At 40.0% G+C, this 15,958-nt stretch overlaps 1 protein-coding gene across 7 annotated transcripts in view; it reads right to left on the reverse strand.

Moving 5' to 3' along the window:
- The window catches only part of CYTIP (cytohesin 1 interacting protein), a 66,082-nt gene that overhangs the window by 13,170 nt on the left and 36,954 nt on the right, over positions 1-15,958 (reverse strand). For 4 of the 7 annotated variants that reach the window (XM_005859324.2, XM_005859327.2, XM_014534076.1 and 1 more), the window contains 5 exons: positions 14,003-14,162; positions 6,988-7,037; positions 6,694-6,748; positions 2,460-2,562; positions 2,150-2,243 (listed from right to left, as the gene is read on the reverse strand). In XM_005859324.2, the coding sequence (XP_005859386.1) occupies positions 2,150-2,243; positions 2,460-2,562; positions 6,694-6,748; positions 6,988-7,037; positions 14,003-14,158 (458 nt within the window). In that variant the 5' untranslated portion in view covers positions 14,159-14,162. Of the gene's footprint in view, positions 1-2,149; positions 2,244-2,459; positions 2,563-6,693; positions 6,749-6,987; positions 7,038-14,002; positions 15,226-15,958 lie in introns of those variants that run through there. The other 3 variants (XM_014534078.1, XM_014534077.1, XM_005859328.2) reach the window with 2 other exon arrangements.

Below are 15,958 nucleotides of genomic sequence, written 5' to 3' on the forward strand. Positions count from 1 at the left end.
GATTGGCTGCTCTCTTCAGTATTAGTATAGACAATCATTTTCCTGATCTCTGACTTTCCCACTGTCTCCAGCCATTACTCCTTAGATATCTCCTGACGCTTACATGAGGTTTAGTTAAGAACAATCTTCTGGTGCTGTAAAGGACTGAGTCCAACTCTATGGATCCTATGAGTTCAGGTAAAGAGAAGCTTGAATCTGCAAGGCAGAAACCATATAGAGTCCAAGAGAAAATGCAGGTAGTTGGACTCAGTCCTCTATCACCAGCTAGTCATCTTCCAAAACTACTAGACACACCCAAAACATCCTTTGAAGTTTTAGACCACAATCACTGAAGAGTGGCCAGTGGATTTTCTATTGGCAGCTTACAATGAGCAGCTGTGCTGTGGCTGAAAAGAAGAGATCTTGGCATCCGGAGCAGGTGGTCAAATCCCAGCCCTGTGACTTACTAGATGGTTGATCTTAACTAAACCTCGTTTCAGTCTCAGTCACTTCACCTATAAATAGGAATAAAACTAACCTCATGAGGTGGCTCTGAAGAAGAAATGAGAAAATATAGGATCTTACATAATCAGAATAAATCCTAAACTACCTAGCCTGGTTGATAGACCCATACTCTGCTCCCAGGCCAACTCCCTGTCTTTGTTGTTGTTGTTAATCTGCACCCAAAGAAATTTTTCCCATTGATTTTTAGAGAGAGTAGAAGGGAGGGAGGAGAGGAGGGAGATGAAGAGAGAGAGAGAGAGAGATGTGAGAGTGACATATCCATTGGTTGCCTCTGGCACAAGCCCCAGCAGGGGCCAGGGACCAAACTTGCAACCCTTGACCAGGAATCGAATCCATGAAACTTCAATATATGAGCCAACTATCTAACCACTGAGCACACTGTCCAGGGCTCAACTCCCTGCCTTCATCCCTTATTATATTCCCCCTAATTCACCAACCACCAATTACACTTGACATATCCATTGGTTGCCTCTGGCATAAGCCCCAACAGGGGCCAGGGACCAAACTTGCAACCCTTGACCAGGAATCGAATCCATGAAACTTCAATATATGAGCCAACTATCTAACCACTGAGCACACTGTCCAGGGCTCAACTCCCTGCCTTCATCCCTTATTATATTCCCCCTAATTCACCAACCACCAATTACACTGGCTTTCTTTCTCTTCCTTGGATGTGCCAAGCCCATTTTGACAACTTAGAGACCTCTCTCTTTACCTTAAATGCTCTCTCATGAAGAATTCACATAATCATCCTTCTCTTCATTTAGGTCTCAGCTCAAAGTCCACCTCTTCAGAGAGGGCCATTTTAAACACCTAGGCTAAAGTATCAGCCCTCTTACTCAATGTCCTAACCCATACCTTATTGTACTTGCTTCATAGCAATTATAGATAATTCAATATCAACATTATTTATTTTTGCAGGTTTTTCTTATCCATCTCCTTCCATCTCCCCTGAGCCTATCACAGTGCTGGAAACATAATATTTGCTCAAGAAATACCATTTTAACAAACGAGTGAAATCCATCTTTTAACTAAATACTAAAGTTTTATTAGGTACTAGGGATGGTATAGTTGAAAAAATAAATCTCCAATAGGGGAGACCAGTGTCCCATTATTAAGTCTGAAATAGTAGCAGGGGTGAGTGCGCACACATGTGTGTGTGTGTGTGTGTGTGTGTGCAGGGTGGGGAGGGCTGTCAGACTTGGTTCTTCCTTCCAAATGGAACACTCGATGAGAAAAACTATTGGCTTGTGGTATAAGATGAAAAACTCAACCATTCTGACCTTTTGTTTGTTCTAACCACAAGTTTATATCAGCCATGGAAATTGGATCATTTTTTGTCTATCCAAAGAAAAGGAGTGCCAGTTTAATTGAATTTAATGTTATTTTTTAAAATACTCTCCCTCCCACTTGGATGTTTGGGCTATCGATGTCCTCTGACTTCAGATGTTGACAACATGTTCAAGTTTGAGGAAACCTTGAGAAACAAAAGGAACTGATAAAAACGTCTGTATCCAGTTCCAAAGCTATGGAGCACTGCCTCCCTCCTTAGGAACCTGAACAATAAGTCTATTCATTCACTCAACAGGCATTATGAGAGACTGTAACATTTCTGAAGCCCCACGGGAAGCAGATGGATAGTTACGTTAGCAGGTTTCCTGACGATCTGATCAGGTCAACAACTTGCTTGTGGGTAAAGCCTTCTGTGCTCACACCATTGATATTTGCAAGGATATCACCTGGGAGATGCCAAGAAAAAAAATGAGTGTTAATGCGGTTCGTTAAATAATCCTTCCTGACATGCAAACGAAGAAAAACAAGCAAGCCTCAAACCTTAGCAGCATAAAGGCACTAAGAAAATCCAAAGCAACAATACTGTCCTGACCTTCACTATCAAAAAGTTTTCTCTTCTTGCTATTTAAATAATTCTTAACATGAGCAAAGCTGTAAGTTACCGGCTTGCAGGCCAGCACAGTGCGCTGGGCTGTCCTCCTGGATTTTGCAGATCAGAGTGCACAGCTCTGAGGTACAGGTGTTCTGGTTCTGGAGCCTGTAAGTCTGCAAAAATTCAAGTGAGACATAATTACTATTCCAAAAACCCAAAATCTATCTGTCAAAAAATAAAATGGTGTCAGTTGTGTAAGTGGTATAATGGTAGATGCAAAGAACAATTTGGAAAGGCTTTCCTGAATATAAACTGAATCAAATAGACCAGTGGTCGGCAAACTCATTAGTCAACAGAGCCAAATATCAACAGTACAACGACTGAAATTTCTTTTGAGAGCCAAATTTTTTAAACTTAAACTATATAGGTAGGTACATTGTTATTAACTTAATCAGGGTATTCCTAAGCTGGCCTTTGCTAAAAACGTCCTCAATCTGAGGGGTCGACCTCAGGGAACGTGCCCCCTCTTCTTCTAACACCACTTCTTCAAAATAGACTCGCCCAGGCCGAAAACCGACTTCTGCGCATGGGCCACGAAGTTTCAATCGCACTGTACGTGTCCCCCCAGCACGTGGTATTTTGTGGAACAGCCACACTCAAGGGGCCAAAGAGCCACATGTGGCTTGTGAGCCGCAGTTTGCCAACCACTGAAATAGACCAATTTTGCAATCCTACCAGATAATCTTCAACCAACCCCATTCATTAAAAAAAAATCTGCCTAGAGAAAAAAAGTGGGATGATACTGGCTCAAGCTTTTATATTTTCAGGCCTAAGAGACCACCTGATGCTCTCATTATGGCATATTTCTTGAGGAAAATTAAGTTTCTCATTTCTCAAATGGGATAAAAAAAAATGGTGGCCAATAGCAAAGAGAAAGATGCCCCTGAGGATCTCCCATGCTAAAATACTGGCTACAGGAGACGACAAAATAGTCCATGTCCAGCAATGGAGATATGCCAACAATAATTCTTTTACATTAGGGTTCTGCAAATAATGACAATCTGCCCTGCATTCATTCAAAAGTACTATAATTGACTCAGCCACCTTCATTTCTGATCACTTGCTGGTACACCTGTCTTGAATAATCACTGGTTCATTAGTCACCCAACCAAATCAGAAAACGTTATGCTTCATATCTTGCCTCAATTTGGCAAGAGCAGGTTGTTTTTGTTTTTGTTTTTTAAATTATACCAAGAGCACTGCATACGTGTTTGCTAGATGACGTATAGCCCAACACAGGTAAGTTATGGTGTCTAGTTCCATTTAGACTCAAAATCACTATTCTGATTCCTAAAATTAAACCACATTCCAAAACTGCCTCTTTATGAAGGAATTAATGTCTGATGAGCATTCCTTCTTATATTTTAATATGTTTTTATTGATTTTTTTAAGGAGAGAGGAAGGGAAAAGGATAGAGTGATGGAAACATCAATTGACTATTTCCTGCATGCCCCCTACTGGGGATCGAGCCTGCAACTCAGGCATGTGCCCTGAGTGGGAATCAAACCAGTGACCTCTTGGTTCATGGGTTGACACTCAACCACTGAGCCACACTAGCTGGACCCTTCTCATTTTTTTTTAAAAAAAGATGTTGTTATTTTTATTGATTTTAAAAAGAGAGGAATGAAGAGAGAGGGAGAGAGTGAGAAACACTGATGTGAGAGAGAAACATCAATTGTTTGTCTCCCATACGCACCCCTACCTGGCATCAAACCTGCAATTTGGGTATGTGCCCTGACTGGGAATCAAACCAGTGACTATGCTTAACCAACTGAGTCACACTGGCCATGGCTCATTTCTTCTTATCTTACAGACTTACGAGCTCTAGACCCAGAAGGTAGTCATGTGCAAGCAACTTCTAGAAATTTGACTCTGTTAAAATGTAAGGTTCTAGTCACTCAAGAAGGCATTTAGAATCCCCATATCTTAAGGTAAAAGGGACTTTTAGAGGTCACATAATATACTTCCCATCTCTGTAAGAGACCCTTTAACAGTTTTTCTGCCAGGAAGTCTTGCCACAGGCAGACCTTTCCAGCCCAGACCTTTCTGGTACAAGAACTATAGCTATAACAGACACTCCATTTGGAAACCACTGTTATACCAACTCTATTAGCAGTGAAAATGTGCCCTCCAGGTCCAGGGATGAAAGTGAGTGCAGTGAAGGAGAAATGTTTGGCCACTGCTATAAAATGTGTGGGTTAGAGATAGGAAAGAAAAGGCAGAGGCCCCAAAGTTATAGGCTCTCTCTCTCTCTGTCTTCTGCTTTCACATTTAATAACAAAACCAATCCTTAGAGACACAAAAGTCACATTGCCCTTTCTCATACCCAATGACCTTCATTCTAACACTTGTCATTTGCTGATCTTCTACTGGCACAGACACATTACTAAGTATTTTGTATGGGTTATTTCATTTGAAATTCCTAAAACCCCCATAAGGCAGGTGTACCTGAATCTAAAGTCTGTGCTTCTATCATACTCTATGATTCTCACTAGCAGCGTATGAGTAGCAACCCATGGAAAACCAGAGAGGACCGTGAAGTCATTCTCTTCTAACCACCCCTTCCCTTGGTAGACCAGGACCCACATAGGTGTTAACATTATGAGCACATGAGGTTCTGTCTGGGCTTCAGAAAGTTCCCACAGCATTTCCTCTATTCAATGAATATGCAAATGTTGTAAGTACTAGAGAAGAGACACCGCATGGAGCTGGTAATGGAAAGCATACACCCAAAAAGAATGCCCAGAGGAGTGAGTTCCTGCAGTACTGAGATAACACACAGGTGCTCCGGTTCAGAAGTGAAGCCATTAGCTCATGTTGAGCTACAGAGGTTCATGGTGCTGTAGGCTGTGGTCTATTAGTGACCCTTGCTCCACATGGAATGTGTGTTTATGGTATGGGAGAGACACATGGGGGGCAGTGACATGTCATAGAAGCATGAGAAAAAATTCCTATTTGTCACTTTAAATAAGGGTACGTGAGCAGCCACTGATCCTGCTTTCAGTAGCAATGGCTGTACATCCTTGTGCATAATTCTCATTTAAAAATAAGCAATCACAAAACGTACAGTCTCTGCAATAGATCAGGGGTTGTTTTGTGTGAATGGGGAGAAAGCACAGTACTGCTTTTAGAAGCATAGTACTGATGGAAGAATTATAGATTTCCCCAAATTTTAAAATAGAAGAGGTCAGAAAACAGAAGGTATCTTCTGTTCTCCTACAGCCTCTCAATGTTCATTGAAGATAGAGTTCCATTTTGTTTCTTTATTCATAAAGCATGCTTTACTTAGCAGCTTCCTGTTCCTTATCTTAAAATACACGCTGACTTTCCAATTGTGGAAAGTCACCAACGTTTTCTGAAAGCAGCACCAAAGCTAAAACCTAAAAGATGATGTATAGTATAAGAATGTGATTGTGCAAAATACATCTAAAAGAACCACAAAAGTGTAATGGAAAAAAAACACAGTTAATACTTAAGCTACTACTGTACTTAATTGCATTAGACTTCATTTCCCCTAACTCATCATCTTTACAAATATGGCCATTTAAAAGCAGACAACAAATAAGAACTGAAATTCTTTGGCTATTACATGGAAACCTATAGACTGTTTTAAAAAAATTTCCCAGATTACAAAGCACTACGCAAATAGAGCAATGTTTTTAAGTGTTTCAAATAATTATAAAGTGTCATCATTAATATAAAAGGGCAAATTTGTCATAAAATAATTTTTTTTCCAAAATGTAGTAGGAATTATACATGAATGCAGTCCATATATGTTTTCAAGGATTTCTTAAATATCAGAGTATAGATTTAAAACCTGACATGTAGTATAAAATCATTAGGCAAACACAGCAGACAGGCAAATATTCAAAATACACATCTATGAAGAGTATTTCACTCTCTTCTTTAAGACCTGCCATGGAACATATGTAATACTTTCAACAATAAAGATAAAATAAAAAGACCTGGATGACATCAAACATTTCTGATCAGTCTCAGACTTTCATGGAGACTGAAGCAACTAAGAACAAAGAGTTGAGCAAGTCTCAGGGGTTTTATTTTATGTGTTTCAATGTTTTCTTTCCTAGATCGTCCCAAAGACACTAAAGAACTACCAAGATAACCACACATTGAATAAAAATCAGAGTTTCCATCATTCTCTAACCCTTACTTCATTCTTGCATTGCAAATATCATGACACTACTAGTGCCACTATCTTTATGAAAAGTTTGAAAACTGCCCACCTGAATTTCAAATCCAAATGTTCCATTATCCTGCTTCTCCACAGTAACAAGCTTTCTGTAATAAAATATTAAAAATGTTTTTAAAAATGATGCATAAAGATCAAAGTATCATATTTGTCACATACTTATTGAAAATGAAAAACAGCCACAATTTAAAATAGCTGACATTTATGTAAATTGTAGTATTGTAAGTGTGTGTGTGTGTGTGTGTGTGTGTGTGTAAATAAGTCTGGAGAGCTGTGTTCCTAAATATGTTGATGAGAGACCAAAAAAAAAACAAATAAATCTCTTTACCTTTGAGACCAGGCAAAATCACCTAAAGAACTTGATCTCGTCAAAGCAAGCTGAAAAATACAACAAACACACCATTACCAAAAGGTCCTTAAGACACATCTGTAAATGTTCTAAGTCACAAAGAATTTTGCTTTTTATCACCTTCTTTGGCTCAGCTCAAAGAAGGTAAAGGCAGTAATTTCCATTCCTTAGTGGTAGCAAAGGAGAGCTGGCAAAGGGAGGCCCAGACATTCTGTTTAAAAGATTTTAAAAAGCTCTGCTAATAATACACTGTGGCAAGAGTCAATGTAATGTGGCAAAACTCCAAAGCTTCCCAAAAAGAACTTCATATCTTATCTGTATTAAAAATAGACTCTGAGAGATTAACCATAGCAATTAAAAATAGACTCTGAGAGATTAACCATAGAGATTAATCACACTGAAATCCAAAGAAAAACAACACCCAGAGAACGGCATGCAAAACCCAAATACTTAATCGTTTTTGGAGATGCTGATGAAATGACTGCGTTTATAGTAATAGTTACTTTAAAATGTTACTTTTTAAAAGCAGGTTAAAGTATTCTCTAAAGAACTAATTCATATGCAGAAATATAACCCAGGTAAAGCCAAACACTCAAAACCTCAATTCTGTTTATGATTTATTTTTGTAATAGTTTTGGAAGAGTGCAGTGAGATTTCCAGCCAAGGAAGAAAAAGGAACTTCGGAATGGTCTAAATGGCACAAAGAACATCACCTTCACTTTATGTTTTGGAAGAAGATCATATACACATAAAATTCCAAAATACAATCAACCATTGTCAATTGAGGAAAAGCTGACAAAAGGTGGCATCTAGATTTTTTTAAATGTATTTTTATTGATTTCAGAGAGGAAGGGCGAGGGAGAGAGAGATAGAAACATCAATGATGAGAGAGAATCATTGATTGGCTGCCTTCTGCACGCCCCCCACCGGGGATCGAGCCCACAACCTGGGCATGTGCCCTTGACTGGAATCGAACCTGGGACCCTTCGGTCCGCCGGCTGACACTTTATCCACTGAGCCAAACCGGCTAGGGCAAGCATCTAGATTTTTAGGTGTTTTTCTAAGTGATCAAAATGAGTTTCTGTGTGTGTTTTGTTTATTTGTTGAGGAATTAACAAATGTTAATTAGCCTTTTCTCAAGTGTTGGTCCTGGGGCCCTACACATAAATATCCATGCTCCAAGCTTACCCATGATGTTTCGCTGTCAACCTAACATAAATTGTCAGGAGACCAATGCATACTGAGTCTAAACAAATACAAATGAAATAGAGGAGAAAAACTGGAAGGAGAAAAACTCATAGAAGGAATTAATGCAAGAAAGAAATCCTCATAAAGGCATTTATTAGGAGAGAAGCCCACAGCCCTGTAAGGAACTGGAATTACCTAGTACCGGATGCCAACATTCTGACACATTTTCTGGAACACTCAGTATTAGGGCAGAGTTTGGCTGCTGGTCAGTAAAGTTAATGTAATGGAGCGCTGGTTTCTTCCCACCGAGTTGATGTAAATTAATTACATCTTTCTTTTGCGTCAGTTCTGGATCTCAAATCATTTATATCATCCTGTAGTAGCAATAGGAAGGCTCAGACACAAAAAGATTGTCTTGAGTTGCTGCAAAGTATTTATTTTCAACTTATAAAGACTGACTGTGGAAGAGCTACAACAATGTGCATGGTTTATTTCAGCCTGATTTTGTCCTGGGAAGTATCAATAACAAGAGTGGGGACCATTAAGCTGTGTAGTAGGCAAACTTCTGGTGGAAGAGAGCAGGAAACGATATTCCCAAGCATTCTCAATCTTTCCCTTACATTGTTACTCTCATTTTCTTAATCTGTTTTCATTATTTGCATCTCATTGGCTTTTTTATCCTTCTTTCAAGTTGTAAATTACTTAGGTAGGTCATATCTACGTTATCTATAACCATAACCAGGGTTTATATTTAAAAATATGACTCTTGCTTTTAGTTAGCAGATTAGTCATAGCATTGATCGGAACCTCAAGATTTCATCTGGGCCACCCTCATCCTACCTTCTAAATAAAAAAACAATCATTCTAGATAGATCAAATCTAAGATTTTTTAAATCTACACGACAACTCCAAGACCTAAAGAAGAGGGATCATAAACTCAACCCCGGGCATCTTTCTAATAGTGGCTAGCAAGGGGTTAAAGAACTTTGGGTACTCAGCAGTCTCAATTGAATCGCCAAATTGCTAAACCTAGCGTTCTCATATTATGTGTAATAAGAGAAGGAAATTTCCCCACCTCTCTCCTGCTACCCTTTCCATCTAGCTAATTGACTCATTGAAAATGAACATTTTTGCCTAGGACAACGTTAGAGGCATAGCGGGTACTCAGCTCCTGTGGACTGACTGATTCGGGTTATCAGTGACACACCCAAAAATCAGACTTAGCCAAATTATAAATTAGTTTCCACTCTGGGTTAGTGGGGAGCCTGCTTTAGGGACCTAACATTTAAATAAGAAAAACAATTTAAATATAGTGGCACCATCAAATTCCCTGACACATGACACTTCTTGACACAAAGACTACTTGCTTTTGATCAGGGCTGTCAGACGCAGGTGATGTGGAAAAGAATGTTCTCAGGGTTCAAACTTGCTCTCACCCCGAACTACCTGCCTCAGTGAGAAGAAGTCTGCCTAAGGTCTTATCAGAGGTCTGACACTTGGGAAAAAGTTTTCCCTGCAGCCCTTTCCCAATGTGAGCAGCCCTGTTCTAGGACCTAACTAGAGGAGTCTCTACTCCCAGCCTGCCCTCCGGCGTCGTTTCTCAGGGTGGTAGTGACGGCACCAAAACTCATGAATGAGGCACTGGTGTGGAATGAACAGCATATGCTGGCAACAGCTGTCTTTTATTACACATTATCTAATATGAGAACGCTAGGTTTAGCAATTTGGCAATTCCGTTGCGACTGCCGAGTACACATAGCTCTTTAACCCCTTGCTAGCCACTAATGTAGAGATGCCTGGGCTTGGGTTTATGATCCCTTTTCTTTTGGTTTTAGTCAGATGACTTAACAATCAGGCGTTAATATTCAAGATGTAATTTTACTGCTAGCCAGCGATTTACAATGTCCCTTTTTAGTGGGAAACCAAGACTAAATGCTTCAGCTGTCAGCTTGCAAAAGAGGGATGATCTGTAGCTCAGTCAGATAGCCTGCCAGGCTCAGAGGAGCTCAAAGGTCAGTACTGCAGCCACTCCTGCTGTTAAGTAACAAAGCGCTACTTCCTGGTCCCCGCTCTGTGTACTCACTTCCTGAAAGCGTTGAGGGAGGAGAGAGAGGGGAGGCACTCATCCATAGGTGAGGAGTGTTTTTGTCTGTTTGTTTGTTTGTTTGTTTGTCTGTTTCCAAAGTTCCAAATCATGTGCTCTGCGCCCTTTCCTGTCTCCTGCCTCACTCGCCCCAGTTCTTGCATGAATACAGCTTGCTTGCTTTTCCCTTTGAAAGCAGGACTCTTGGGATACCAAGGCTGTGCAGATGACTCTAAGATACAGGGAAATAAAGGCATTGAACTCAATTGCTTGACTTGTAAGTGCCCTTAAGGAACCCAAAGAGGGTGGCAGCTCCCCAGGAAAGTCTCATGGTGAGCTCAACAATCCCTTTTCTCAGGAAGAACTGTTGGAACTTGGCTCCCAGCATGCAACAATATGGATCAGAGAAGACTTTTCCAATTCTTTTGTGGTGAAATTAACAGTTTTCTACCTGAAATGATTCATTCAATGAGCAAAATACCTCCAAGTTAGGAGGAGCACTTGGGGGTTTTGGTAACAGATGGGTGTGTGGCCACAAATAATGTAAAAGCTCCTCACGGGCAGGACCCATCCCAGAAATACACGCATTACAGAGTTGAGCACAATAGTCCGTATCTGAAGTTTTAAGTAAAATTACCCTCCCAGAAGTTGTCTGTTTAGTAATATAATTGACCTTGAACAACATGGGTTTGAACTGTGCAGGCCCATTATATGTGGATTTTTAAAATAAATAGTGTAAATGTATTTTCTCTTCCTTATATTTTTTAATATTTCTCTAGCTTAGTTTATTATAAGAATACAGTATATAATACGTATAACTTACAACAAGAGATGTGTTAATCAACTGTTTATGCTCTCAGTAAGGCTTCTTATCAATAGTAGGCTCTTTAATAATTAAGATTTGGGGATCAAAACTTATACACCAGTATTCAATCGTTAGCACCCTTAACCCCCACGTTGTTCACGGGTCAACTGTCATTGTATAACCAAGAGAAAAGCAGGCCAAGAGGTTCAGTCTGTGCACCACTAGTGCATATTCAAGCTTCTCACAGGTCAGGCCCCTGGCCTCACTACAGCATTTGGTAAAAACTGTTTTCGAGGAGCAACCCTAGTCCTTGGGCATTCCAACATTTCTAAAGATTTGCCTTACGGTCCCCAGTCTCCTTCCTACAGTGTTTTCCATTGTAGGTATTTTTCCCCCTAACACTGTGTTCAGAAATAGAAATAGGAACTGCACCGGGGTGTCTGTCACCTCTTTCAAATACAGGTATTGAGGTAAATTTGCACACACAGAAATCTATTTTTAAGCAATTCTGAGTGTAAACACCCAAATGATTCTGAAGATGCATCTGAAACTACAGGCTAACCAGATACGGCTTTGCAGAAACCAAAGCCAACAATAACGAGAAGTGTGAATTGTTGACGTCAACCCTGAGAAGGTTGAGAATAACAGCGGGCAGAGAAACACCTGCTCTTGTGGTGGCCTCCCAGAGATCTTGTTGCCTGCAATCCAGTCAGAGCCAACCGGGTGATTATTCTCTAAAAACCAGTTCAAGGAAATAGACCTCCTTTTGGAAAATTGTGTAATGCTGGGATTAACTTGCAACAAGTCTCATTGATGATAGTTGTATAGAATCAAAAGTATCATGTACAAGAGTTGTCTTGCCTTTTTTTTAAAAGGTAATTCTCATAACAGTAAGAAAAAGCTATTTGACTAGGAGGAAGGACCATGAGAAAAGGGAGAAGAAAAGACCTAGAAAAGATGAGAACATACAAATAATTTATTTGGGTGAGAATATATGTGGAAGTATATATATTATACACATGTAAACATATACACATACTTGTGTGCATCTCATATGCTGAAATCCCTCTCTTCTGCCAGTAACCTCCTACTGATTGCCCTTTTTTCAGTTCCTGCTGTCTTCACTCAGGCTTAAAATCCAAAGGTCCCTCTTCCATCTTCATTGCCTTTGGTATTCAAAACTTTGGGTCTCCTCTCCATTCCCTCTATTTCTTCTTTCTCCAACGAGTGCAAGAGTTGCTCCCTCACCACTAGTCTCTACCCACTTATCCACAGACCACATTTCCAGAATAAGATTCCTAAGTCCCTCTACTGCTCAAACACACTCAATGGCTCCCTGTGCTGCTCAGATTGCTGCTGCCTCAGGGGGAGTGTCCAAGTGTTTTGCAAAGCAGCCCATCTCTGAGGTCTCTCCTCACCTCCCACACAGACACTAGGTCCTCCTGACCCAATAATGTGTCCGTACTTAAACATTCCCTAAAGACCCCAATTCCCTTGTTCTGGAATTCCAATATCTGGAATATCTCTCCTTCAAAGTTGTATTCAAAAACACATAGTATTTGGATTAAAGTATTTATGCTGTTTACTTTGTATAACACCTACTCATTCTCCTGCTTCATTGTAAACCCAATAAGGACAGGAAACATGTTCTTCTCATCTATTATACCTCCTATACTGTTCTTTTTCTGAAAACTAAATGAAGATTTTGGTACTTCCAATAGTTGCTTTTTTTTCATACAGGTAGTAAATTGATGGACATGCTCATCATTATGTTAAATTTAACATCATAAAAGCACTTTTGCATTGAAAAGATTGATAATCCAAACCATGGCAAATGATACCCTTATCTTCATTGTGAAAAATCCCAAGGAATCAGCTACATACATCACTGAGAAAAGATCATGACTCCCACTATGTCCTACTCTGTAATTCCAAAATTAAAAGGCTTACATGGAGAACATGATACATTTGCAACATTTAAGGGCAAATTTTATGCTCTAAAACAATTGTAAGTATTTTCTGCACAGCCCTTATGGCTAAATTCAGATATGTACTTGGGGCATTATAGCAGGTTAAATAACTAAAGAGGTGTTATGGTTTTAATTTTTTTTAATTGGAAGTCAAAGAATAAAAAATTGTTTACAATAAATCCAGTTAAACATGGGTTTTTTCCTAATGTGTTTCCCTCTCTGGGGAAATACTTTGCAGTAAAAATAAAAATAATAGCATAATTATTGAGCATATACTGCATTTCAGTCTCGGTGTTAAGCGCTGCATATTTCTCACTTAAGCAGCTGAAGAGCCGCATGGGGTGGTTCTATTATTATCGTCACTTTAGGAAAAAGAAACCTGAATCTTAGGGAGGCAAGTGACTTGTCCAAGATCCCACAGCTCTTAAGTGACTGGACTGATGTGCAATCTGCACTCACTTATCTAATACAAATATTTTCAAGAGCATGAGGCATGAGCCCATGCCTCAAAGCTGAAGATAATTTAGTCCACAAAACTTGTCCTCCGAAAAAGCACTCTCATTTGATTATGAACTGAAACGACTATCTAAGACTGGGAGTGAGGCTGGGAGGGAAAGAATTAATTGGACACACTTGGGGGGGGGAGAATCAAGAATTCTCAAATGGGTCATATCTATAAATAGCATCTTCAAATTTGATGAAGATTTGACACCTCTCCAAATGAGAAAAGCAATCTTCTCTTAAGTTTTGCCATAACAAAAGAAGTTTTGTTATGGTCTTAAATTTTTGGACCAGTATACTAGTACTCTCTTGGGCTCCTCACCTCCTTCCTCACTCGTTCTCTTAGAAGCTTCTAAAATAACAATTTCAGTATGAAGTCGGACAGACATATCACTCTGCTCTCAAGAGAACATGAACCCTCTAAAAGTTACAAAATAGCAATCGTACCTGCTTTCGTCCCCGAGGCAAAGTGGCTACAGTGTCGGCCAGCATTTGAATCCGTCTATTATCATCCATGGAAAAGCTGCCTGTGAGTAGGGAGTATGAGCCGCATGCTGGGCCAGCACAGCCGTCCACCAAATTGCCATTGCTGCTCTGGTGCATGAGCCTTGGTAAAGACATTGTGCACAAAGATCACTCCAGCTGGCACATGGTTGAATGGCCTTGCAGGATGGGGGAAGCTAAAAGTATAACCCTCTGACAAGTAATCAGAAGTAGCAAAGCAGAAAGAGCCCATGTGACTTCTGTGGTTTGAGGTACTTGTTACAGAAACCCTATCTTGCAGTTCACTCCCATTTCTCAGTGGCTTTTTTCTTTGTGCTCCTGAGAGGAACCTATAGCTACTTTTTACCACTAAAAAAGAACCAACTTATTTCTCCCCTCTTCAAACAGCCAGGACTCTTATGCGTTCATGTTCTCTGACAAGTTGTGTTCAAAACACCATCTGCCTTTTTTTTTTTTAAAGGAAGAAAAATTTTCCCAAGTTCTGCCATTTGTTTCCCATCCATTTTCCTATTTAATATGAGCAAGGCGATGTAAAAGCCAGGATGTGCGAACATTCAGTTCTCGTGAATATAAGCAAGAATTACAGGGTCCGGTCATAATGTTCTCTTGCAAAGTCCTTGTAATGTACTTTCCCCAAAGTACACTGTAACCCATTAATGTTCATCAGAAAGACATTATATGTGCCGCTTGGACTGTAACCATTCAGCATTCTCCTGGTTGTCCTTTAACTACGTTGTCCTGGCTGACATTATCCATCATCTTTACAAGGAACAAGGGGAGGGGAAGACCAGCATACGCAGAGCACAGAATTGGCTATATTTTAGAGTGGACTTTGCTGCAGCATCAGCAAGTGGGCCTTGGGAGGAATGGAGAGGGCAGGAAGGTGACAGGCCAACCAAAGTGGCACAGGAATGTTGCCAATGGTTCCTGCACGTGCATATGGGTCAAGGGCACCATGGTGAAGTAGTCAAGACCACAGATGCTTTTTCCGGCTGGGGTTGGGGACATGTAGATTTGAGAGAACTGGTTTCAGAGGAGAAGCAAGGGATGGAAATAGAAGGAAGAATCAAAACAAAAAATCAAAAAGAGAAGTTTTACATAGTCTAAAAAGTCAACTACGATTTTTGAAATCATTTTTAGGGTCAAGAGTAGAATTTAGAAAGTCTTTCAACTAAAATGGAAGTCAAGGTGAATTCAGCTCAAGCAGAACCTGTGAAATGTAAAAACAGTAAAATCTTCAGAGTTAACAGTGCTTTATAATTGGCATAGTTAATTGCCAAAGTCGATACCACCCAGGATATGGTAATTGTCATTATGGTATTACTAGAGGCCCGATGCACGAAATTCGTGAAAGAGTAGGCCTTCCTTCCAGCACCAGCTTCCCTCCGGCACCCAGGACCCAGGCTTCCCTCCAGCCTCAGGCAGGCATCTGGGACCCAGACTTCCCTTGCAGCCCGGGCTTCATCTGGAAGGTCATTCGGAAGGATGTCTGGTCTAATTAGCATATTACACTTTTATTATTACAGATGGTATTAGTGTGAGCTAACTAATACACTCTCTGAACCTCAGTTTCCACATATCTAAAATAAAAATTTTTAGTGAGGAATAGATAAAATAGTCCACACATATCACTTCATACAAAGTAAAGAATTACCATGGAGTTTTTGTGTCAAGTAATAAGAATTTAAAAGGAAAAACTTTAAAGAAAAATGATTTTTAATGCTCTATGAACTGCCCTATCCATTACCAAATACACCTCATGGCCTCATCCACCATTGAGTCTAAAGCAAGCATGTCAAACTCACAGCCTGTGGGCCACATGCCTCCTTTATTTGGCCCGTATTAGCCTTCGAGTTTGACATGCTTGGTCTAAAGGCTAAAATGCATGTGAAAATCTTA

This window comes from Myotis brandtii, unplaced genomic scaffold (assembly GCF_000412655.1).
Source record: "Myotis brandtii unplaced genomic scaffold, ASM41265v1 scaffold125, whole genome shotgun sequence".
Taxonomy (NCBI): domain Eukaryota; kingdom Metazoa; phylum Chordata; class Mammalia; order Chiroptera; family Vespertilionidae; genus Myotis; species Myotis brandtii.